At 39.6% G+C, this 26,137-nt stretch overlaps 4 protein-coding genes across 4 annotated transcripts in view; 2 read left to right on the top strand and 2 right to left on the bottom strand.

Annotated features, from left to right (window-relative positions):
* The window catches only part of LOC116389063 (four and a half LIM domains protein 1-like), an 11,960-nt gene extending 8,051 nt beyond the window's left edge, over positions 1–3,909 (bottom strand). The window contains exon 1 of the mRNA XM_031857471.1: positions 3,797–3,909. The gene's annotated coding sequence lies outside the window, so the exon portion shown is untranslated. The remainder of the gene's footprint in view (positions 1–3,796) is intronic.
* A 605-nt stretch (positions 3,910–4,514) lies between these two features.
* Positions 4,515–14,927, bottom strand: LOC116389075 (sodium/hydrogen exchanger 6-like). The gene is made up of 16 exons (XM_031857485.1): positions 14,552–14,927; positions 13,627–13,826; positions 13,304–13,381; positions 12,988–13,064; positions 12,736–12,848; positions 12,498–12,603; positions 10,472–10,613; positions 9,999–10,104; positions 9,687–9,775; positions 9,322–9,435; positions 8,803–8,914; positions 8,160–8,313; positions 8,022–8,052; positions 7,810–7,898; positions 7,449–7,554; positions 4,515–7,139 (listed from the first exon to the last, which is right to left on the bottom strand). The coding sequence occupies exons 1-16, from the start codon at positions 14,826–14,828 to the stop codon at positions 6,831–6,833; spliced, it is 2,103 nt and encodes a 700-aa protein (XP_031713345.1). The 5' UTR covers positions 14,829–14,927; the 3' UTR covers positions 4,515–6,830.
* Positions 14,928–17,390: 2,463 nt separating this feature from the next.
* On the top strand, positions 17,391–22,231 carry LOC116388737 (cytokine receptor common subunit gamma-like). The gene is made up of 8 exons (XM_031856866.1): positions 17,391–17,491; positions 18,081–18,171; positions 18,752–18,921; positions 19,211–19,344; positions 19,460–19,625; positions 21,043–21,148; positions 21,541–21,601; positions 21,890–22,231. The coding sequence occupies exons 1-8, from the start codon at positions 17,428–17,430 to the stop codon at positions 22,091–22,093; spliced, it is 996 nt and encodes a 331-aa protein (XP_031712726.1). The 5' UTR covers positions 17,391–17,427; the 3' UTR covers positions 22,094–22,231.
* A 2,525-nt stretch (positions 22,232–24,756) lies between these two features.
* Positions 24,757–26,137, top strand: part of snx12 (sorting nexin 12) — a 5,348-nt gene continuing 3,967 nt past the window's right edge. The window contains exon 1 of the mRNA XM_031857525.1: positions 24,757–25,166. Within this exon, the coding sequence (XP_031713385.1) occupies positions 25,002–25,166 (165 nt within the window). The 5' untranslated portion in view covers positions 24,757–25,001. The remainder of the gene's footprint in view (positions 25,167–26,137) is intronic.

Here is a 26,137-nt window from a genome sequence, read left to right as displayed (position 1 = left end):
CCTACAGATGCACATCCGTCTGAACTCATGTTACATTCAGTGTGTGCTGCAGGTGATCTTTGACTTGTGTGGCAGCCGGTAGAAGATCTCTTGATGGTGGTTTAAAAATAGATTCGGGTTGAAACTCTGAAAGCACAAAATATCCATTTTAAATATATCTTACAAAAATGTATTCATTGTAGAACAGGAAGAGATCAAAGTGAACGAATAATGTTCTTTTAGCTCTACTTTGGTCTCCACCAACTCCTGAGGGACATATCTGGCTCTTTAGCCGCTAAATGCTCCACTATGTATCAGACAGTAACGTTGGCTGCTTCAAACCCAAAATGATGAACTGAAAGATGCTAAAAAGGTCGGAGGGGAGCGGCACAGGGGAGTAATACTTCTCTGTGTCCTTCGATCCATCGTTAACACAAGTATATCGACAAGAGCAGCTTTAAAGACCACTGCATCTCCCATTATGGCCCAGCATCACACGAGGAGCATTCCCACCCTCTGTTCCAGTCGTGCCATCTCAAAAATAAACACACACTATCAGCATTTGAAACTGAGCAGCGAGTTCAGATAAACATTTGTCCTCCCCGTCAGCCTACAAAGGAAGATAATCGTTTTCTTTGGCTCCGGTGAGGCACATTCCAGACAGTGAAATACAGCCGAGACAACAGATCTGAGTCGCGTCGAGCGAGGAGAAGAAACGCAGCATGTCCCACTACCACGGGACAGACAGGATGGTTTCACCAGAAGCTGCTGGTCTGCTGTACTTCAATCTCTCTTCATCTGAGTTAAACACGTCTGTTTCTGCACTCATATTCTGTTCTTGCCTTGATTCAGTAACCAAGACGTCTTTCAGAACAGAGCAGCTGACAAAACAGGACCCCTCAGCAGCAGCAATGTATGACCAATTTCCATTTCCACTAATATCTATGACATTTTCTGTGTGTGTGTGTGTGTGTGTGTGTGTGTGTGTGTGTGTGTGTGTGTGTGTGTGAGAGAGAGTGAGGGGACGCTCCCCACATTGGCTCCTCATCAGTCCTGTTGGAGCAATACTGAAGGTCCAAAGCTAAATTTAATGCTAAAATGATCTAATGGGACATTTGAGCCCTCGGTGCTGTCTTGAGGGCTTGTTTGCTTCCAAAGTCTCCCTTCATAAATCTCCAACCAACCAAATCCCTGCAAATCTCAGTTTCTAACCATTCGCCCAGATTCTAAACCTAAAAAGTCAGAGACCACACGAAACCCTTACTTTGAACTCAACCATTTCTAAATGAATGCCAAACATGACAATTTAGAAGTAATACACATACACTGTCATTCAGGAGACCAAGCATTAGATCATGTACCGTCAATTTAACCGTTAAACCACGAGGCTGAACGACCTCACAGATGGGTGTCAGATTAAAGGAAGAACCAACGTAGTCGAGTGTCTTAGTTGGACCACCACGAGTCTCCAGAACGTCAATATTTCTGATTTTACAAGCCTCAACTCTACAACTCTGAAGGGATGAAACTGCATTCTCACAAAAGATATTCAGAGTGATGTCTAACATGTAGCTCCAAAGTCATTTTCATACCTCTAGTGAGGAAACATCTGTGTTTAAGTTTCTCCACTCCTTTAAAATGCTCCCCCGTCTGTCCCTATTCATACGAGTAAAGTTTGTTATCTTTACAGGAAATATGTTTCTTGTCGAGAGCTAGATGACAAGATGGATACCGTCCTCGTGTCTGTGCGTGAAGTATGAAGCTACAGTCAGGAGACCGTTAGCTTAGCTTAGCATTGAAACGGAACAGTCACAAGGTAACGACATGTGCCTAGAGTGCCAGCTCTAAAGCTCATAAACATGTGATATCTTGTTTGCTCAATCCATACAAAAACTAGTGTAAAGGTTGTGGCGTTACCGGTCGCCAGGCAAGATCCAGGAAGTCGATGCTCCAGGCCAAGAAAAATACATTTTTACACTTTTGTACGGATGAAATAAATGAGATATAATAAATACAATATATATTTAATTGTTGAGCTAAAGTTGCACTATTTTTTTGTTGCCTTTGTACAAAGCCTGCGTAGCTTTTGTTATTTATATAAGAGTGGCATCAATCCTCTCAAGTAACTAAAATAATCATTTTTATCTCCCAAAACAACAAATCATTTTCCAAAATATCTTAACACATCGTAACATCGAACCATTTCATTGGTCGGGCAGCTGCTGCCCATTTTCTCGTAGTCATCCTTGGCGCCTTCGGTATCGATAGCTTTGCCTCCTTCCACAAAATAGCACAAAAGCTTTTTTCCTGTCAGTTTGGCAAACACTGATTAATATCAGTGCGTCCAAACACATCACAGCAGGCTTCAATGGCCGCAGGTAAAAGATAACATCCAGCCAAGTTACCCAGTGAAAACTTATTTAACCTTCAACCCGTCGGAGCACGAAAACCGCTGAACTCCATTAAAAAGCCTCTATTAAAAATACGGTGTTTACCATTGGGGATAAAAGAAGAACGTAGCGTCTGAATCCCGTTTACATTCTATCCTACTACTGTCACTACAGGACAAACACAACAGGGAGTTACCATGACATGAAGTCAGACATATTGTGTCAAGTTTTACGAGCCTGTGATGTATTTTATGGGACTGAGCTCATGGTAATTTCTTAAACATGCAGGCACCGGCTTTAAAACAGGCTAAAAAAACTTGTGTGTGTATGTGTGTGTGTGTGTGTCAGGCAGCGAAGGGTCAGCCACACATATGGGTCTTGGTTTACTTACTGTCTGTGAGTTTATGCATGCGTGACAGTGCATGCTGTTGGAAATTACTGTAACACTGCAAGTATATGACTGTAAAAATCAGCAACGTTTAGTAGCCTATATATCCAGACCTTTAGCCCAGTTGCAACATCTGTGACATGAGGTTTCCTTCTGCAATCTTACTGGAAAATGTCTCCTTCCTCTTTTAGTCTTGTTTGTTTGGAGTCATTTAACTTAAGAGACAAATTATCTTCTTTTTTTTTTTTTTCAATAAATTCACAGTCACACAAGCTGTGTGTGATCTGTATGTGAAAGAGAAAAGAGTTCAGTCTCACGTATGGATCCTGAATTTACTTTACAACCACTTGCAGAGTCTGACATCTGGTAGAGCCAACACTGAAGCCAAATACATCACTTGCATGGATATAAACGCGCGCACACACACACACACACACACACACACACAGGACAATGAAAAATAGCAGTAGCCTATAGGGATTTTAATTGACCTCTTTGATGCATTTTTTAGCCTCAGCGGTTCCATCACACTGAGCGAAAAATGGAGACTTCTTAACTGGAAACAGATTTCAGGAGCAGTCCAGGCTTTCACAAGTCAGCATGTAACCGTAGCTCTCTTTCCCTCACACACCCACACCCACACACACACACACACACACATGTACAGAGACAGACAGACAGCCAACGCCCCAGACAGACTGCAGGGTCTTGTTTCCTCTCTGGACATCAAAAATGCTGCAATTGAAATGTGTACGAAATCTTAAAAATGTATGAGAGATGAAGAGAGTTACATGCCAGGCTACTGTACTTTTGTCAGCGGGACATACTGTAAATGTGATCAGACATTAAAATCTATAACTTCATAACGGTCACATATTAACAATGTACTACTATAGGGCAGTGAAAGTGCGGCTCAACTCCATCACCTACATGCTGAAAGTGCAAAATGAAAAGCAGCGCTGCAGCAGACTAACTGGTTTATCTGAGAACAAGTTTCAGAAGACAGTAAATAAACTGCGCTGCTCGTCAGTCAGCTTACCGGGTTCAGGGTGACGTCTGCGGCGGCGTGGAGGAGCGGCGCTCTCGGACCCGTGTGGAGGCAGCGGGTGTCGGCTTTAACCCAAGACCCTCCTCACGCGAATAATAAGTACTGCCATCTGCGGCTGCGTCAAGCTGGACGGGGAACAAACCAAGACGGGAAATGCTATGTTGCACCTTCAAATTAAGAGTATCTGCTCGAGTCATCAAAATAAAAGTAAATGTGTCGTTCACACACACGCACACACACACACACACCAACTTTTTGAGAAAACGTACAAACGCGCTGAAAAGGCAGTAGCCTCGTTACATTAGTGTGTAATATGTCAGTGTTACCAGCAAGACAGTAATTATATTTTGCCAGCATGATTTGAGGTAAAGCAGAAAATAGTGTGAATATTCATCTTTGACCTTGGAAATAGTAGGCCTGCAAAAAACTAAATGAACTCAATGTCCACTTACTAAGTTTTTTTTCCAGGGCTCAGCGGATGAGGTTTGCTCAATTGTCATTAGGGCTCTTTATGAATGAGTCAAAGGAGAACATATTGTACTTCAATACGAAAAGTATTTTTTTTTAAAGAATGAATGATTGAAGAGATGTAAAAGAAATAAAAAGTGAGATAATGTAAGCCTTAATAGCCTCATGATATAGAACAACATCCTGCAGGGTACACCCTATACTGCATAATCTGAAAGAGCAAAGACTCGACATTTGCAAGAATCGTTTTTATTATCTTCAGGTAGGCTACACTTGCAGATGTCAGACTGAAAGTTCACATTTAAAAAACATTCACGTTTAGACTTTGCAGGTGTACTTTTCACAAATACGACTATCTTTAACCATTTTTACAGACAGTAAACATTTTCAGATTTTTAGTTATAGGTGCGGTTGTTTCTTTAAAATTACCATATCAACATAGTATGTTTTTAGGGTTCAATAACATTTAAAACAACAAATCAAAAGGTACCTTACTGATAGAAATAATGTAAATTCCCTGGTCCTCTGGATAATTATGCAGAATCTTATTAAGAATAACATTTAGATCAAAAAGACAACTCATGTGCAGCCTGACACAGTAAAACGCACATATGAACATTTGAAAATGGGATTTTTATCAGGTATTAATTCCTACCTCAGTCATTAAAATCACCCAGCAGAAAACAGCACAAACAAGGGTTAACTATGCCTCAGTGCAAAACATCTCTCACTGAGGTGGGAACAGAATATAAAGACTAACACTGCATTGGGAAAAAGTCACCGGTGTCCTCCTGTCTTTCCGTTGACCTTAGAACATGAGGCTTCTTGTTGCATTCAAATACATCCCCCAATAGTTTCACTTTTTGATTAAGTAAATGTGATATTTACTACACATTCCCCAGAATTGTTCTATTCAATAAATATTAGTGATACGTATTTCCCATTAATAAAAGTACAATGTTTTAGTGTGCACTCTTTTGTCATCTCCAGCATAGGCAGTCACCTAATGGCCCAATTATATGGGAGCACAATATTCAACATCAGTCAAAAGGGGTTTGTGTCATATAAAAACCAAGAAAGTTAATATTACTGCACATCCGCAAATCAAAATATATACAAATTTACATTAAGTAATTGAATTTCTGAATAGGCACTTTAAGTTAAAACAGTTCATCCAGCCCTCAGTCATCTTTGATGATACGACATCACAAAGAAAACAGCAGTTACCTTGTTTTTTTTGAAAGAAGATGAAATCAGATGAAGACAGAAAACACAGAAACAGACATTAGCCCTGACTACCACATTAGTAGATTTGTATAATTTCATTCTGACATCAGCCACACACAAACCTATAAAAATACACACGCAGGGAAGCTCTAGTTTCAAATAAAGTAGAAGGATGTGCTACAGAACAGGAAGGAGATGGTTTAACATGCACACACATGGTAAAGAACACACTCCTGGGATGAATCTCCACCTCCCGCATGACTTCCCTGCTGAACAATGTACCGTGTGTGGGAAGAGTTGTAGTGCTTCGTTAGGAAAAAGGAAAAAAAAACAGCCTTTGCCCAACGAGCAGCCCTATATTCGAACAGGGCAATATAATCATTAATGTCACAAAACAATAAATAAATATTAAATAAACAAAATAAATCATTATATAAATAAATAATTTGTTGTTAAATAAATAAATGAATACGTAAAAGAACTGATCAAAAAGAAAAGACGCAGGCAGTGCTCAAATTTAAGATTTAAGAGCCGAATGGCATCTTCTTACAATCTTGGAGAACATATTGAAAAAAAAAAAAAATCAAAATTCAAAACTGCTAATTCTGCTTCCATCACAGACGTCAATGTCTCCCACCTCGGCTACTCACAATCCCCAGTTCCTCCTCTGAACCTTCTCCACATATTAACTTTGAGAGGGAGACAAACTTATTATTCAGTCTGTGGATAGATGAGAAACATTAGTAATGAGGCTGTAGTGCAAATATTCTTTGACACCACTGAATGTTAGTAAGTGGTACTAGAGCAGAGTTTTAGAGTGCCGGTAAAATGTGCTAAATGAGACTGTAGGTCATCTTACAAATACTTGTAGGAAGCGAGACACGTACAGGTTGTCTGGAGCAACATCACCACAAAGAAAAGGGTAAACTGCATATCTAACATTTAGGGATCTCCCCATAGAGTCAAAGGGAGTCGGGGCTCATATAGAGCATAGGTAACAGCACTGGCATATCACCACAGGAGTACAAACGTAGGAGCAAATACAACAGCCCCATTTCTTCTAAGTAACCTTTAGACTTGAGGTGCACTCGATAAACAGTATCTTACATGTAGTGCATTCACAAGATTACAGTAATCCATCTAAATTAATTAAATCAAGTGCTCCTCAAGTTAGTCACAAAGCTGGGCCTATTTTAAAACCATTTTAGAGAACTGGTCCCGTCAACATGGCCACTTACGTGAATCAGTTTGTTTTACAAGAACAAATCAACTAACAGATGCTATTTTCTTGTGAAATCAAATTAGCTGCATTCTGATGGTGTAAACTGTCTTACAGTCTGTGCCTGCGAGGTTCGGAGCGTGGCGGGGAGGGAGGCGGGGGCAGGGTGACAGTGGTCGGGGGCTCCACTGGGTCATCCATGGGCAGGACCAGGCGGGTGCCCCTGATGGACACTTCATGTTCCGCTACGGCCAGCTCGTGGTCCAGACCTTCGTCAGACGGGCCGCCCCTTGCGCCGGAGGAGCGGTTGATGGTGCGGCCGGATGCGTCCATGCTGACGGTGACGTCGGCGTACATGGAGCTCACGCTGGCATCGTTCAGGATGAAGTCCGAGTCATCGTCGAAGAGCTGGCCTTCGTTCTGGAGATTGTAAAGGGAAATGGAAAAAATTTATGTGACGCGAGAAAAGCCAGGGAATAAAAAGATGAGGATGAATACAATCACAGGAGAGAAGACCTTGAAAAACTGCAACTTCAGCGAAATACTCGTCTTTAAATACATGGACAAAGACTAATAACTGTGTTTCAAAGTTCATTCTTTTGTGGTTTCTTTACAATTAATAAAGAAACCAAAAAGATCAAAGTCAAATGACACTATTAAATGAATAAATATCCACGTATGTTAACTAGTGCCACTTTAACTGGACCACATCATGCAGTGTGTCCACACCTCATAGGCCTGTGGGCTGGTGAGGCATCGTGCCAGCGGTCCACAACAAGCAGGCAGCGTAGCAGTGAGAGGAGGGCCGCTGTGGGTCAGGAGGGGCTTCAGGTAGCTGGAGAACAAACTTTTGTCAAGGATTATTAACAGTTTTTACAACACTTACTTTCAATTAAACAATTTAATTGGCCAACAATCTAACCATCATCAGAGCCTCATCTGTGAACCCCCTCCTGTCCAGAAAGATGAAGTTACTGGTGTATATTTCTGACAGTTTGGAAAGTGCACCCTCTGGTGTGCAAAGCTGAATCAAGCATCCACATTTCTGAAGGGAGGACCTCAAAGACGTGATCCATGGCTGAAAGGATACTTGTGGTCAAAGTTGTACCAGATCCTGAAGGGCCAGGCGCTCTCATGTTTGGTGTTCCTGCACTGGGACCCATCCAACACCGCTGAATTCTGTCCAGCAAAACATTTAGTTTTAAACATTTCTACTTATATTTAGGGTTATCAACTAGACAAAGCAACCAAAACAAATTTATTTTCAAAAACAAGAGACTTTAATCTGTGCTAATTACTTACAGAGTGGTCTTGATCAGAGTCCACACCCACCCTGAAAGAGAAAAAGTAGCCACAGTGACGTTGACAGCAAAAAATATTCGATAGATGGGGTGAAACACACAGAGAGACAGATGCATACAAACAGATGCACAGCCTTACGGTATGCTCATGAAGGACAGCATGGGCGTGGTGCCTCCTCCACAGATCCAGACTGTGAAGAAGACAATTAGGAGGGTAGTTGAAAACATCATCTGGCGGGCGTAAGTCGCCGTGTCTCTGATTGAAAGAGCAAAGGTCATCGCCCCGCGCAGTCCTGGGGGGGACGGATAACAAAGACAGTGTGAGGTTGAGAAACTGTGTGTGTGTGTGTGTGTGTGTGTGTCACTAAAAGGACAGCGTGAGAGAGACGTTGAGTGAGGCGGTGAGCATTTTTTAAATTTAACATTAACTCAAGAAAAGCCACAACATATATTTAACTTAATGTTGCTGTTCTTTGGTTCATTATTTGCGAACTACTGCACATCAGTTGGCAAGATCCACCCAAGCAGTTATGTTGATGCAGGTGTTGGAAACAATTATGTGCACAGACATGTAGGGGACTTCTAGTAGGAGTGTTGTTGGTCTAGAACGAGACTGTCTTCACACACCAACATCTAGGCCGACAGGGTTTAATCATCCTTTCCACTGATTTAATGGAACCAGGTCCCAGCTGTGAAGTAGTTTATTCATTCTGGTCCAAGCCTGAGAAATGTAAAATGATTGGTTATCTGACATCAAAGACTTTACTGTCACAGCTCCGTACCTGCAAACATCATGACATGCTGAACGTTGGATCCAATTTTGTTCTTGCGGCCCAGGTTGAGCAGGAAGGACAAAGGGTAGATGTTTGCAGCCCTGCCCAGAAACACTGCCACCTACACAAGGAGGGTCAAGGACACAACACACTGCAAAGTAATAGAGATGGGGCAAGCTGGGATGGAATATAATCGTGGGTAGATGGCAGTTTCAACTGACTCATCAGTCTTTTAAATGTTGCTGATGTTCTCAGGCTCCTTCAATCACTGAAACATTCTTTAAAATACATATACTGTATGAATACACTATTATCATCAGCATCGGCAGACATGATGCAGACAGGTGTAACTTAAAATAGTCTATTGTAGATAAAAAAGTAAGAAACAACATTCTGTGACTGATCCTTAACAACAACAAGAACTATGGCATCATGGAAACATTTACGGAAGTGGTTATGTGCAACATCAGTCATCTCCAGATAACCAATCGTCTCTGGAGCATTTACACCAATCAGAGTAAAGGATACAAAGGCTCCGACGATGAACATAGGGTTGAAGACGTGTGACTGGAAGGAGAAGAGAGTCAGACCCATGTAGGAGAAGATGAAGTTCTCTGCCAGGAAGTTTAGCAGCTCAAACAACTGATGGGGGAAGAGAAAAACGATTATTGCAAACAAACTGCAGGATACCTGAAACAGAGAAGTTCACATTGCATTCGCGTCACTTTGGAGTTACTACTTTAGTTACTACTTTAGATGGGTAGCTAAAAAATAGCAGCATAAAAGCATCTTTAATGATAGGACTAAAAACCGAGAAGGAGGCAGAATTGAGGTAAGATTTGCATCTAAATAAATTGAGTAAAAGCGACCAAAGATATGAGATTGTACATCACCTGTTTGGTTCTGTCCTGCGAGTCCGGGGAGAGATTGTTGAAGGTGTAGTGAGCCTGAGTGATGCCACAGAACAGCACAGCCACTACGCCTGAATAAAAACAAACATACACAGGTGTCACTTCAGTATCACTCAGAACGCATTGAAGTATACTTCACTGGAGGGCGGCACAAGCATTTTCGTGCAGCATTACTTTCATGAAATGTGGATCTACAGAGCAGCAGAAGTTATGGTGAGATGTATTACAAGACAAATGAAATGCCCAAATTCACAGTTTAAATTGCATGCACGTGTGCCGTGTACACAGGTGTACCTGTGAACCCGCAGGCTTCGGCCAATAGGAAGGTGCTCCAGGACATGAGGAAGAAGAGCGCCGTCTCCAGCAAGGGGAAGTCCCTCAGCTTAGTGAACTTGGTCACGTGACGAAAACTGAAAGTCAAGGAGCAAAACAAGAGGTAGCGCATACACAGTCGACCTGCAGTGTACAAATGGAAATGAGTTAAGAAAGGCATCGCTGTGTAAACTGTATAAGTAAGGAAGCATTGTTCTCTCTTATTGTGCAAGGACACAATTCAGGCTACTCCTCTTGGGACAACCACAACAGCGTGTCTGGTTCCAGGTCAGATAAGACTTGAAGCTGCCCATATAATAATTAAACAGCAGCAACTTAAATGAGTAAGAGGACCTCTGTTTTAAACCCTCTAGTGTTATTCTGTTGCTGCCTATCTGCCCATGCATACCTGTGTACATAAATTATGTAATGGTTAGCAACAGGTGAAAGGATATGAGAGCCGTCATGAATCCAGTGGCCACCCCAAGAGCAAAGGAGCCACTAAAGACGCCAAGGAAGACGCCGAAGGATTTCAACATGGCCATGGCCTCAAAACTGTGGCTGTTGTCTCCTGCAGGCTGGTACGCCACAATAGAGCTGGAGTGCAGATAAACAGAAGTACAAGCAAATAAAAACATTTACGTGGAAAAGGGAAATAGGCACTTACTAAGAATCCAGAAAGGAAACAAACAAAGTCAGGCATCAAATCAAACCCGCAGCAACCCAAATCCAATAATGGCTGATATCAACAGCCTGGTGTTTATCTGATTTTTGCATAAATTTAGGAGATTTTGGTTTCCCCCTTAAAAAAAGGTAACAAAAGACTTTAAACACATGGAGTTGGGTTTTACAGTCACAAAAAGGGAGGAAGTTAGGATCTTGCATGCTTCAATCAAACTGGATCTTGGATCTCTCAAGACCATTCCAATATCCAATTGATATCCAAAAAGAGCATCAATAAGAAACGCTATTGTTAGCATTCACTTTAATCGTTTTATAATACATTATAAACATACTTTACTTATAATGCATTATAATGTGATTGTAAGTCATTTCAAGGGGTTATTGTTTGTGTGACGTAAAGTGAAAAGACGAATCATTAAATCTATTCAAGAACAACACACAAGAAGTTTACATTACTTAAAGCAAACAATGACCACTTAGAGTAACTTATAATTACATTATAGTGCATTATAACAGTGATCACAATGTATTATGAAAAGATAATAATGTATGACAACAATAAGAATATAGGTATAGTATAAGACCTTATAAGTCATTATAAAATGCTCTTTAATGTGTTATGATTATTGTTATAAAGCATTATGAATATGTTTGAGTGCTTATAACTATAATTATACAGTGCTATAAGCAGATAATAAAGCATTATAACTATCTTCCTAATGCATAACAGACAGGCATCATCGAAAGGGTTGGCAAACAGTGCATTAAGGTGCTAGTGGTGCACAAATGACATCAAGACCAACAACGTAAACCACTCGCACTAATATTCACCAGTAATAAGCATGTTGTACACTAATTTACCAAAACTTTGATTTGAAAAAATAAGAAATTTCTGGTTATTTGCAGGGTCTATGGAGCATAGGAAAAAAAAATAAAAAAAATCAGACAAAGAATGGATATGAAAGGGTAGCAGGGGAGAACAGTGATCATTCTAATGGCTGGTGGTTCAAGGCTACATTCTAGGTATAAAATAAGCATCACAGCGACTGAGTTGAAATGATCAGGTTCTAACCCTATAACTCAACCACTCAAACAGCCCCCCACCCACCCACCCACCCACCCACCGGGGAGTGAATGTCTGGTTTTCTCCCAGCCATTCCTCCTCCCTCTCTGGCCAGACTGGGCCATCGTCACCTGGGGAGCGCACAGCTCCAGCCTCCCGTCTACTCTGCTTCTCCCAGCGGAGGAGAACACTGCATACATACGTACAGGTAGGCGGAGAACGACACGGACAGGTGAAGGAAGGCAAGCAGTGAAATGACAGGGACTGATGTTAGTATGATAAGTGTCCATTCATATGCAATGTACAACACAAAAAGCTGAAGTCGCCTCTAAGTTAGACTCACAACAGTGCAGGTCATTAACACAGAACTAGATATTGAAAGGATAGCTTCACATTTAAGTCCATCTCAAAGCAATACTTGCATGCTGATGCCAATTTATTGACCCTGTCCATACCGGCCATGACAATATTTCTTTAAATCCCAATTCAAATTTTACAGCCATCGTTTTGTGTAAAAATGTATTTTAAAGTTCATCTGAATCTAGACACACAAAACAAACTGTATAAATATCTTCTGAAGTTTTATTGTTTTGAGACAGACTTACAAAAATGTCAATCTATCTTTGAATGTGAAACTACTGTTGCTTTGATGAAATAGAAGTGGACAATTCTGTTGTTTCTGCGTGGGCTGTGTGTGTGTATATATCTGCAGTGTGTAATTAATGAATGCTTACGAAGAGAGTACGATGGCCACAGCATCATTGAGGACACTCTCGCCAAAGAGTAAAGCATACAGGTCCACATCTACTTTTAGCTCATTGAAGATAGCCAGCACCGTCACTGAGGCACAGAGGAGAAAAATACACTTCAGAGTACAAGACACGCAAATACTGTACAGCAGGACAGGAGCGCAAGAAAGGCCTCGAACAGAAAGACTACCTCGCAGCCGAAAGCTAATACGGCCCTACCTACCTGGGTCTGTTGCTGAAACGATGGCCCCAAAGAAGAGGCAGTCAGTAAAGAAAAAATCACCCCCAAGCTGGCCCATGACTTTCATGAAGGACACAACGCCATACATGATCAGCCTAGGAGGAGAGAAGAATGTGTACAAGTCAAGACACTGGCTCCGCTTGCCCATTCAACAAACCGATCAAGCAAAATTAGACAAAATCTTCAATCTGTTACTCTGAATGTATGTATTTCAGAGATAGACAAATGCCTTACCCAATAACAAAGCAGGAGATAACTGTTCCCATGAAAGCATAGGCCAGGATGGAGCCGATGTTTCTGAAGAAATGTCTCTGGGACAGACAGGGTCACCGATATATTAAAACAGAGACTGTCTAGTACCAGTAGTTAGGCTGGGGCCATACAGACAAATATCACAATGATCATAAAAAAGGATCTCAATATGTTTGCAAGCGTGCATTAAGGCCTATTAAGAAAAAAAAAGTAACCTTATCTTCTAAAGATCTAATTTGTGAAAAATCTGAATTTTTAAATGACATAGTTAGTGCATCATAAGTCCAAACCCTCTTACCCTTTTCAGACTGTAACCGGCGTGGAAGATGATGGGAGGCAGCAAAATGTTGAAAAACACTTCGGGGTCAAAAGTCACCTGAAGACAGGAGTAAGTTATCAATCAATCTCATCTGTTTGTGTATGCAAACTAGAAATTAAGATTTTTATAGACAGAGATTATGTTTATACGTCAAAGTTTGCAGAGGCTGTTTAACACACTATAAGACATATTTTCTCCCATTTGGCACCTGCCAGCTGGTACTTTCATACCAGAGGGGCACACACCAAACAAAGCTAGCACTTGCACCCTCCATTAAATCCCCCATCTGTTCACCCCCTTGCCTTTCTCAGCATCTCATCATCCTGCACTTGGTGACCGTTGCCACGGCTGACTTCCCCCCTCAGAGTGTACTCGTAAAATCGCCCGCTGACGTTGACCAGCAGAGTAGCGGGACTGGCGTTGACAGCACAACCGAGGACCACGTCACTCATGCTCTGGGGCACATGGACGCCAAAACGCAGGATCACACCCACCAACACGCCTTCAGAGAGGAAGAGGAAGAGGAGAGAGAGGGAGTGAAGGCTAAGCAGTTAGCCAAGGATCTCTAGTAAATGACAATAGCAATAATGTCCTTTATTTATATATAATAGGAGTATTTACAATTTTGTTTGCAGGACACTGGGGTTGCTTGTGTGATTCCTTGTTCTATTTAAAAACACAGCTTTTAATTATTTGGCTGTGCCAAACACTTGAATTAGAATCGGGTCTTACAATAACACAAGGTAATTATTGGTTAATTGCGAAAAGAAGAGAGTATCTATTCAACCATTCAGCTTCTCACTGCCTGATGAAAATGACAGGTGTCTAATTAGGCAAAGGGAAGGATCTTGTCTTATATTTCCCAACAATTGTAGTCATTACCAATTAGTTAATTAGAGAGGTGACAGACCACCAATTCGAACAAAAAGACAACAAAATGTCAATTCCACAATCCTAATACGGTTTAAGTTGTGTACTATTGTGGACTGTACACACTGGACAAATAATATTCCTCTTAAAAGCTAACGACAGCAACAGTGTGCTTATACATCATATTTCCCAGGTATCTTCTCCCATGTATCTTGTAATATAACAATAAGCTGTCAAATGAGCTTACTGGTTAAGTTTGAGGAGCTAACGGCACCAAAGCCAGCTAGCACCGACGCTACACTGACTTAGCTAACCTAACGTATATGGATGGATAGAAATAAACGCCAGAGGTCTTACCATAGATCATGGCGAGTCCTGTCTCGTGCAGGAACCTAAATCGCCGGTGTTTGAACAACCATATAGTTAAAATGGTGAGTGTTAAGAGCATTATGAATATGAGTAGGTTGGCACTGTCCTGTCGGTGGCTCTCCTCAGCCAGCCTCTCCGTTGCGACGTTGTCCATCGCATTGCTCTCGCCTTGGCTCCCGGCGAGCATTAATGTCAACAGAAAAGGCAACAACAGAAGCGCTTTCGACGGTTTGACACCAAGAAAGCTTCTCGGTGTAAATCCCATTGTGGCTTTCTGTGAAACGGTTACATTTGCTGTTGAATTAGTGTCGGTGTTGATGGGAAACTAGCTACTGCTTAGACGAGAAACGGCCAACTGACAGCTTCTTCCGCAGCCGTTATCAAAACATTGTAACATCCGGTTCTTCAAAATAAAAGTCAGCCCATGACACAAAACAGCGACCTCTTCCGTTCTTCCCCGATTGACGTTGGTTATCATTACACGGTAGGCTAACGTTGCACAATGAAATGCAGTAGAAAAAATAAAATAAAAAATGAACACAAACAAACTGACAAACAATAAAACTAATAATAATTAAACTGCATCAAAATATGTAAATAATAAATAAAGTCACCAGGATAATGACAATTAAAGAAAAACTGAAATTGATTTTGGTGAAATTACTTGTAATAGACCTCGCCATCTTGTGTAACTGCATCATATATTATGTAATTGTTACACCTATAGATCATACTGAGTGCAGTGATGAACTTTATTGTGTGTATAATTCATCCATCATCACACCTTAAATGAAACATTTCTCATTCACACTTTTGTCGAAGAGGGCATTCCTTTTTAAAATGTTTTTCACGTGTTTAAAGTCTGCATCAACAAGCTTTCCTCACACACGCACTCCTTCACACACACATGAAGAATCACATTCACAGTAAAGCCCAAAAAAGGTTGCAAAGCTGCTTATTATCTTCAGAGCTCTAATTTTGACTTTTGTTCTGAATTTCCTGCTTTCGAAAGTTAATGTTTTTACTCAATAAATCAAAGTAAATATACCGTATTTACTTCACTGTATCAAATAGCTGCTTTGTTAACTCAACTGGCAAGTAAATGAGACCACTGGAGGACAAATTTCAGGAAAAGTGATTCCTTTGCTTTCAGTGTACTGTATATAAGAAGAAAAAATTAAAAGTAATTTGCATTGACGAGGACTAGAGACCTACTGCTAACTCTTACTCAAATAATTTAATATTGGTCTACTACTCCTTTAATACTTGCTCACCCACATGGTCATTGCATTCATTTTAGCTTAATTTCTCATATTTATAACTTGGATGCAGCTGGGATGGTCTTGATTATGCTGCAGAAGTACAGTATATGCAGTATATTTTTTTCATTACCTTTGATATAATATCAATAATATATACATTTGTATTGGCAGTATTTCATTTGACCATGTAATTATTTACAACTGATGAATGAGTACACAGAGAGTACAACTTGGAGATACACATAATACATCCAAAATATACCAATTTGTAAATGTGTTTGTATCTAAAATAAAGGAAGTCCACGTGTCTTTAATTATTAAATAAAGGCGATTTAGCAGTTTGTATGTGTTGTTGTACACACTTCAGATGTAGGCTTAACTTCTCAATCTTTATTTCTGAAACAGTTTCCTCTGACAGGAAACGAAACCCACATAACTCAACCTTGGAACAGCACACACAAAAACAGTGAAACTTATCTGGTATCACATGACTTTGTCATGCGCAACGTGTGTTTTAGTTCCTAATTGCTCTTGTTAAAAAGGCAGACATGAATTAAAGACTTTTTGTGCACATTTTGATTTTAATTCTGTCATAAACAACATACACATGACACAAAACAGCAAAATGTCGTCAAAAACTCAGTATATTATCACAAACATGATGCATGATGTGGATTTGAGCATGATGTGGATTTGACTTTCTCTCTACTTTGTCTTTCTTTTGCTAAGAAGTTAAGTTGGTTTAAAATGAAATTGACCAAAAAAGTGCATGTGCTTTTTGACAGGTGACAAAAACCTTATAACCTTATAAAAGTGTGGCAGTAGCATATTCTCCCTTTATTATTTTCAATAATAGATTATATATAATAATTTATAATTGGCCTACAACTTATTTGCCATAGTTTTAAATCATTATAGTTCCACTGGTTTAATATCAGTAATTGCTGCCCAACTTCCATGTCATCTCACTTGTATTCAACACCCTCCCCCAGGTGTTGAGATATTAATTTCTAAGGTTTCTACCTCCACTATCTTTCTACCACCTGCTCCCCTTCTTCTGGTCTGAAGCAGCAGGTTTCCTATTTAACACATATTTAGCACATTTAGTGACTGAAGGTCAGAAACTCAGAAAATAATGTTTGGCCAGTTACACAGAACACTTATTTAATGTATTGTGTGTCTAATGTGTATTGGAGACACTTTTTTAGCAGCTTTTGAAAAATTGTATTACCTGTAATGAACTAAAAATTACGTGAAATTAAGTTATAAATGTTCTTTGTATGAATCTGTGTTCTTATCACTTAACTAAACACTTTTTTGAAAATTTAAAAACTGCTTACAACTGTTGAAACAACTTTTATTGGGAATATTGTAGTCTGTAGTTGCCCTATATTACATTTATTTTAATTGCCTCTGTGTTACTTTACATTACAGCCTTACAGCAGAAGGCCTATAGCGGCAAGAGTGTCATCTTGATCTATAAACAGCTTCCGCTGACAAAAAAAACACAGCAGCAAACACAGATATATGCAACACATCGATACTGAGATGTAGAAGCAGACGGGCGCAGATACAGAGAACATCCTGTTTCTGTGTGTCACGATGCCTACTCGACTGCTTTTGCTTCTCTGTCTGACAGCACATGTGTTTGCCAGAGAACCACCTGGTAAGAACATTTAAAATCAAAAATTGTAACTATAGGTGAATTGTGATATTAATAATAACTGTTTTTAGCCTATTTGGATGGATCTGAGCAGTTATTGAATTTGCTTAAGGGCTTCTGGCATAATCAAATTGTTTAACATCTGACAAACATAATGTGAAGCTGATTTTCTTGTTTCAAATGTACATCTAGTATTCGTTAATAATCAATGATCATAAAAAAAAACAATCTTTACAATGTATGAGTGATTTGTACCATATGTTGTATAGCATTACTAAAAATAAAATCTAAACAAGAATGGTGGGAACTGCACAATATGAATAGGAAACATGATTTGGCCTTAATTAAGTAAATAATCAACTTCCATTGTCAAATTGAATTAAAATGTCAGTTTATGGTAAAGTCTTACTTCCTTGGTCCAGCACATTTTGTGTAAATTCCCCTTGACGTCATTGTGCTGCCATTTCCTCATTGTGATTAAACTGCTGTTAGTCTATTACTGTTTGCGTAAGTTATAAGTGTGTATCCTTATGATTTTTGTTTTCTGTTCATCGTTAACTATTCTGTCTCAACCTTCTTGTGTCTCTGACAGAAGTAGACTGTTTGGTGGTGCATCGGAAATATGTTCACTGTTCCTGGAATATGCAGGGGACTCCAGAAGTCAATTACACCTTCTACAGCCGGTTAGTAATTACTCACGTCAACCCTAAAAAAACCCAAACATTTTGTTACGTCATCTGAATTGATCAAACTGCAAAGAGTAAAATGCTGGACTTACGTGAAAGATAAAAGTAAAAGAAATTCTTCAAAATGATTTTTGCACGTGATATGAACTTCTGAAAGGATGTTATACCACTTTTTCCTTTTGTGCATTTATCTGGGGTGCGATCACTTTCCATACACGATCATGGTCTATATTCTGAAGTGTGGAACTCAATTCTCCTAATATCAGTTCTCTGATAACTGCCAACACCTGCTACAGTTTAGTTTTTTTAATTTGTTTCCATTCCAGCCAGTTTCCTATTATTTATCCCTGTTCATAGATTATGTATCCATTACATTGATGTTAATATTGGTGATATTAGAGCTGTCACACAAAAAAAACATGTTTTAAATCAAAATAACACGTATTTGCAGAATAGCACACTTTAAAACGTTTGATAAATACGATTCCTGATATCCAAAAGTAGAAAATTACTCCAAAAAACGTAACCGCCACACTTTGCTTTGTATGTCAATGTCTAAATTGTGATTTCTCTCCAGGTTTGAACCTGACAAAGAATTCAGTGTGTGCTCCAACTATCTGCGAGAGAACAATACAAACACTGGATGTAAACAGCCCTACCAGAAAGGACAGAGGTTCAACTCATTTAACACCAAACTGGTACATGGCAAACAGATTTCTCAGAAGGTGCTTGAACTCAAAACAAAAGGTATGCTTATTCACTGGGGTGCAACACAACATTGTGAGGTACTATTCAAAATAGTAAATCAATCAATGAAGAAGAGAAAGTTATATTTGATGGGAGAGATGCAGCACAACTGTAACATACATGTATAATCATCTTTTAGAAAAGGAAAACAATGCTGTTATTTAGAAACAATTAAAAAAAGGAAGGAAATTAAGGAAATGAAAAGGGTGAAAATATATTGGCTGCCCTATAAGCACCTTGTCATCACATTATGTATTTTGTATCTTTCAATGGTCTGTGTCGTCTCCAGTCAAGTTAAATCCACCAACTAACGTGACTGTCCAGAGACGATCCGACTCCAACTTGTGGGTCAACTGGTCCCAGGATTATGTTGCTTGTGTGGAGAGTGAGGTTCGCTACAGGGTCAACAACAGGAAGTGGGAGGTAGGCAGTTTGAAGGATCAAAAAATCTCTCATCCTTCTTTTTCATTCTTTGTTTCGTGATATAGTCTTTAGTTTGCACCCATCTCCTTTCTCCTCTCCATCTCACTGTCCACAGAATAATCAAGTCTCTACTGCGGTGCAGGAGTACTGCGTCAACTTGCCCTCCAGCAGTTCCCTATATGAGCTGCAAGTGAGGAGCAGAATAGCGTTGTCCTGTGGAGAGTCTATCTTCTGGAGTGACTGGAGTCAGCCTGTGGTCTGGGGATCCAACAACAGCACAGGTGAAAATGCAAAAAGTGTCTGCTGTGGAAAAGGTCAATATAAAGTAGCTCACAGTAGTTTAGCTGAAAGAATGACGTAATCAAAAAAGCCGTTAATAATGTGGGATATCACAAACACACTAATAGATGGTTTTTAAAGTCACATGCTTTAAGCCTGCACAAATAATGTATAGCATTGGGGTAGTTGTGAGTTGTATATAAATATGAACTTAATTGTATGAGTTATGGAGAATGGGTAGAACAATATTAGTGTACATTTCTTCCTATATTGGACGTTAAACATTCATTTCTCAGGCATGGAGCCAGTATGTGGGCAGTTTTTCCAAAACGTTGAACCTATGTGTCTCATGGGATTCAATTAAGCAATTAAAGGGTAACTTTGGTCATTTTCAACCTGGATTCTATTTCCCCTTGTTTTTGTGTCTAAGTGACAAATGGTGACAACAATTTATAATATAACCCAATCTGCTTGCCTTATTGATCCAAGACCACTTCCAGAAAAGTGGGGGGATGGGGGTAGAGGCGAACATGCCATGACCACACCCACTTGGGAGACAGGAAGTGTATACCATTTCAAACCACTGGCGGAGTTTGTATTGCGTCATCTTTGTTATAGAGACTTGGTCATGCAGGTGTGCTCTTTGGTGAAACCAAGTCTCGCTCAGAGAAGTCTCATTCTGATGTTGTGTGTCGCATCCACATTGTCAAAATCAGCCAAATATTCAACCATGATGTTTGAAATATTTTGGACAGCACTAAGCTTTCTGTACTCCAACACAACAAACTCTGACAGCACCAGCACTCTTCTCTCCAACTCTCGGTCCTTTCCATAATGTTGTCAGACACGTATAATAATAATCAGTCTGTCAGTGGCAAAAACACACCCTTTTAGTGGACGTTGTTTAGTGGCTGCCGTCTACAGCGTTACTACGAGACCAATTTCAACAATTGTTGTGCCCATTAGTCACTTAGACACAAAAATAAGGTCTAGGGGGAAAAATAACAAAGTTACCCTTTAATTCCAACATGAGGAATTGACATTTTTGAAAATGATGCGTACAGTATGTGTTTGTAGTGGTATGCTCTCTTATTTGTTTGTCCAAGGTTGGTAAATGAGTTTTCAAAGCCAGAATTGTAATTGGGGAGCCAGTAATAGTTATGCTCGGCCATAAAAATCATCTAATTTTCAGTGCATGATGGCCAATGTGGCCAATATGACAGTAAAAACCTGACTTATTTCTCCTTAAATCAGTACAGGGTCATTTTACGAAGCAAAGATGATTAAACATGGGTTTTAGATGCTGCTCTCCATGAGCACACAATATCAAACCGCTGTGTGAGCATACGCTGGTGCACAACACAACCAAGGTACAAGATTATGAAACAAGAACAATCCACATCTCTCTGCCCTTCACAGACGCCAATCGAATGAACAAGTTGATGCCTGTGTGGACCCCAGTGCTGTACGTGGTGGGCGCTTTCATCCTCATCCTACTGGTCATGATGTTGCTGCACCATGAAAGGTGGGTCACTTGTAATGTATAAATGACGGTAGTTATAGGATTATAGTATACTACAGAGTACCAGCAATGTGCATACTTATTTCCTCAGTTTTCCATTTGTTTTTGTTCGTATCTAAAATATTTACCAAATCAAACGGTTATCAATTATTATTGTTCCGTACAAAGGTTAATTGTTTAAAATGGCAGTACATATAAGTGATGAGGGGAATTAAATTCACATTTGGTAATGCACTTTCAATCAATTGACACGTAGGAGCATTTGTATTCAGTGTCTTCATAGTCCAGAGTATTCCTTTAATCTCGCTCAATGGTGCCGAAGAGCCGGGGGAAACAAAAGTAATGTAATGATCTCTGATCATGTGAGAGTGAACATGTGCCTCCCTCCCGTACAGAATCAGAATCATCTTCATCCCTGTGGTTCCCAAGCCATCCTCGGACCTTGAAAACGTCGAGGTTAGTAGCATCCAGAGCTCTGTGCTGCCATCACACCAAAGATCTGTATTCAAACCTAATCTTTTGTTTTATTCAGAAGTTGACAAAACACTGCAGTCATTGAAAGACATGTACAAGACAGACATGTACCTTAATGTGAGGCGATTTTTTATATGTTTATATGTTGGACTGGAGAGAAACGTCTTTTCAACTATGTTCGGTACATATTGTGGAATTGACAATAAAGCTAACTTTGAACTTTGAACTTTGACAGCAAAACAAGTCATAGATGTTTCTCTTTTTTTAAAGGATTGGTTTCAACTCCCCAAAGGCCTGAAAGAGAGTTTTAACTACAACGAGCATCCCTGTCTTGTCCGTGAGTACTGCCATGTCTCCCAGTCCGACAGCGAGGCCTGCTCTGTCTTCGTGCCTGGGAACGAATCGGACCTGTCCACCTCCTGCTCCTCTTCCACCTCCACAGTCTCAACTGAGGAGGAGATGGTTTCTGTTTAGGAGGCATCTCAGGCAAAGAATTACAATGCAGATCTCCTGCATGACTGCAAAGATCAGAAAGGTTGTGTTCCCCTTATGAGAAGAAACCAGATATCTGTTTGAGGAACTTAAGCAATTGATTAAATTTAAGCTATTAATGCTTCTGAATACCAACAACCTAATGCAGCAGTTATAGGTTAAACAAATCCTTAAAATGCCTGATCAATTAGTTTATTTTACCACAAATAAAAAAACTCTGAACCACTTCATTGATATAACCCTTTTCATTAGTGACACGCAGTTCAAAAGTTCCTCTTGAAAACATGCTTCAGGGTATAAATATATATCAAGTTGTCAACCACTTTGAGGCACCAACATTCACAGCACAGTTTTCTCTTTCTTCATTAGTGGTCTGTATATTTCAGCTCAGAGGAGAACAAACTGAAGTTCCCCTCACATATCAGAAAAAAGGGCATTGAGAACTTCCACTTCCTCTAATCCCTGATTTAAACATAACTGTCAGTTAACATCAGTAAAGGTCGATAAAATGTCACAGTTTTTCCTAAAACATAAACTTTATTATTAGAGATAAATATTTCACATGACTAAACTTCATAATTTAGTCATTTTTGTACCATGTTTCTTAAAAACTGTTATTAATCTAAAAGCCCAGCTTCACATGACAACATGAATGTAACTTCAGCAGAGGAGGAGGAAAAGCCACACTAAAAATCATTAAATGAGTGTCTGTATCAGCAAGCAGGGCTTCATTCCTGACACTTACAGGATGATAAAATAGTAAAATCACTGACTATATTTTCACTCCACATTTTGCTTCAGTCTGGTATTTTTTCTTTATCTGCCATTTTTAGGTTTTAATATTTTGCCTAAGTTGAGCTTAGCAATATGAGTTTGATGTGCATTGATATGTGTATATTTTATCATATATCCAACCTTTAATGAGACGTTATGTAATGAAACAAATCCATATGCCTAAATCACAAAATAGATTAGTTTATACAGAGTACTTCACTAGGAATGTGATACCAGCTTTATAGACTCTGGCACTGACCAAGTTTTAAATATTATTACTCTCATGTGACTTTGACTCTCTTCTGTTTGACTATTACAGCAAAATATCTCAACAACTGATTGAAAGTTAATTTCAACTTATAACTCAAATAGCTTGCTCAAGATGTATTGTTGTGCGTTTAGCAACATTTATAAAAGTAACAGTAAACTGGGTGTTGGTTTCAGAGTTGTATGACATTGATAACATCTATTATACCAATATTCACAATTTATTTACGTACTGACAAAAAAACACAAGATGTAAAAGGCCAAAAAGGCAGCATTCATTGTTCACTCATTTGGCCACTTTCTAATTAGGTATCCTTTATAAAGGGTTTATAAGCTGTAGTGTATTAACTATTGGCTTTATTAATGGTTATAAATCATCACTTACTAATGCTATCTGCGAATTGGGGTTGTCAAGTTTGGAAATATCTTAAAATTCCTGCAACAGAAAATCTGTTTACAATTTAAATACTGGATGTCATATCGTAAATACACTTTTTTAATGACTGATTAACACTTATAAATGCAGACTTGATGGGTTGTTAGATCGTGAGAACCCTTTAGCATCTATTAATGGATTCATATATAACCACATTATTACCAAATTGAAGGATAAATGCCAGCCAAAGTGAGTCTTTACGTCCAATTGTCCGGGTTAGAGTCCCGAGGCGGGATTGTAGTCCCACGCTAAATAAGCCCTCAGGGAGGCCGGGTTAGAGTCCCGAGACCGGGTTGTAGTCCCGCGTCTAGACGGGGTTAGAGTCCCACGTCCAATTAAGAATTGAGGTGGAAAATACTTGACTAGTGTATCTCACTGTGTAGACTAACAGGGGTGCTCAGATCAGTGACTCGGGTGTATTCCATACACACTGATTGTTTGCGCCCTGAAAGTCGAATTCCGGTGATTTCCTAACTGAGTATCAACTATCGCAAGTCAAAGTTTGGAACACGTAGATATTGTGTGAATAATTCTGTGTATAGGGATAACCTGCATTTCTGCATTTTACTACTGTATTTTGTTTCTTACACTGTTTTTTTTTGTGTGTTTTAATGACTTGTTTTTATTGTTTCAATGAATGGTTTTATGTGAAGCACTTTGAATTACCTTGTTGAAATGTGCTATACAAATAAACTTGCCTTGCCTTGCCTTCACAAAATGTGTTGTTATTAAGGCCTTGAAATTGGTCTATACAACATAATTAAACAATTCATTGTGCAATAGAAAAGTCACTACAGTAGTTTAAACCCTATAATAAATGATGGCTCATTGGAAAGTGGCACCACGACATTACAATAACAAGATGGTATGGTCGCATAGTGGGCTTGGATAACAATAGTTTCAACCTAGCGTCATTTTTTTTATATTCCTATAAATGTGTATGTTACATATATCTTAATATCTTTGAATGTACTTTTTGAGTGTGATTGGACATTTTTTTGTAACCTAACGTTTGTATTTTAGGGTTTGTGTCCTACATCCAGTATGCTCATGACCTGTCTGTTTAATAAATATAACGTTACTATTGTCTATTTACGTGTAAATGTATGTTGCACTGCTGCAATGATGGATATTAGAGCCTGTACAGTTACCTCCCTGTCCATTAGAGGGAGTGAGGAGAGTGTCCCAGAGTAAGGAACCGAGTCTACGCATTTTTCAGATTCATGACGGTTAGGGCGCAGGGCAGCTGGCCCCCGCAAGAAGAGAGCGATACAAGTCAGCTAACGCTACTTCCCTAGCTGAACCCATCAGCTATCGCAATCAATTGATGTCTTCAGATGAGATTTAAGACATCACCGTGCATTTAGTTGGTTTGATTCGCCGTTGGTCGTCCAAAAATTACAACCCGACAAAATGACAGATCCTGCGGTGGCCGACACTCGTCGGTTGAATTCCAAGCCCCAGGACCTGACGGATGCTTACGGCCCCCCCAGCAACTACCTGGAAATAGACGTTAGTGATCCACAAACCGTCGGAGTTGGACGGAACCGTTACACAAATTACGAAGTTCGCATGCGGGTAGGTGGTCCAAAATCACGAGCCATACACACCTTGTTGAGGCGTTAGCCTTTATTTGCTAAGCTAACTGGTAATTACAGTGTTGTTGCGAGCTAGTTAGCATGTTTAGCCGCTGTGCTCTGGAGTCAACACAGCGACTGGGCTGTGACGTTGACGGTGGGCTCCTGGAGTAGGTCAAGATGGCGCTCCAGTAAAAATCAAGGACCGGGGATTGTCAGTGGCCTGCGAGAGCGTTTGAGGTGTAACTTAAGTTAGCAAGGCTGGGTTGTAGAAGTTTCGTGAACACACCCAGGACTATTGTAATACCGTCTGCCTGCCTAACGTGAGACGCATAGACGGTATATAAGAAGGTTAGGTGTCTTACGCCAAGTATGTTTGTCGACGACAACATTAACAAGCATACTTTAAACAGACTACTGTCTGAAAGTATGAGAAGAGTAACGTTAACCGTTGACACTTAAGAAAACGTTACTAATGCTGGAAAATGTCAGTTTAATGGAAACGGGAGAAATTAGCTACATGCGGTGAAGTTTGTTTCTCAAAACAAGTTGGAATTTATCGGGCGTTATTATTATTATTATGCGAATACTAACAGTAGTTATTAGTTATAGTAAGAGGAGTAACGATAGTAAGTTTAACTTCTTCACAAAGTAAACAGGCAGTTGAGCTTGTAAGAGTGAGTTACAAAATCGCTGACACTGCTACATTTAAAAAACATTTTCAGGAAGCAGATGCTAACGTGTCATAATTGTGACTTACTTGTCTTTACTACAATTTCAAATGTAGGTGACTCTTAGTAGAATTTGTCTCTTATAATTCTTCATTTGAATGTTTTTTAATTCATATATGTAAGCAGGTTTATTACCCCACGTGACAGAGGTGGGGTTAACTAGTTCAACGTAATATTTTGTTAACTTGCATATCCAAATACAACAGCCAAACTTAAACAAAACAGACCAGTCTATGTTCAA

Source organism: Anarrhichthys ocellatus, unplaced genomic scaffold, assembly GCF_004355925.1.
Source record: "Anarrhichthys ocellatus isolate YVR2014 unplaced genomic scaffold, GSC_Weel_1.0 scaffold18, whole genome shotgun sequence".
Taxonomy (NCBI): Eukaryota; Metazoa; Chordata; class Actinopteri; order Perciformes; family Anarhichadidae; genus Anarrhichthys; species Anarrhichthys ocellatus.
The sequence above is the reverse complement of the archived record's forward strand: the minus strand, read 5'-3'. Positions and strand labels throughout refer to the sequence as shown.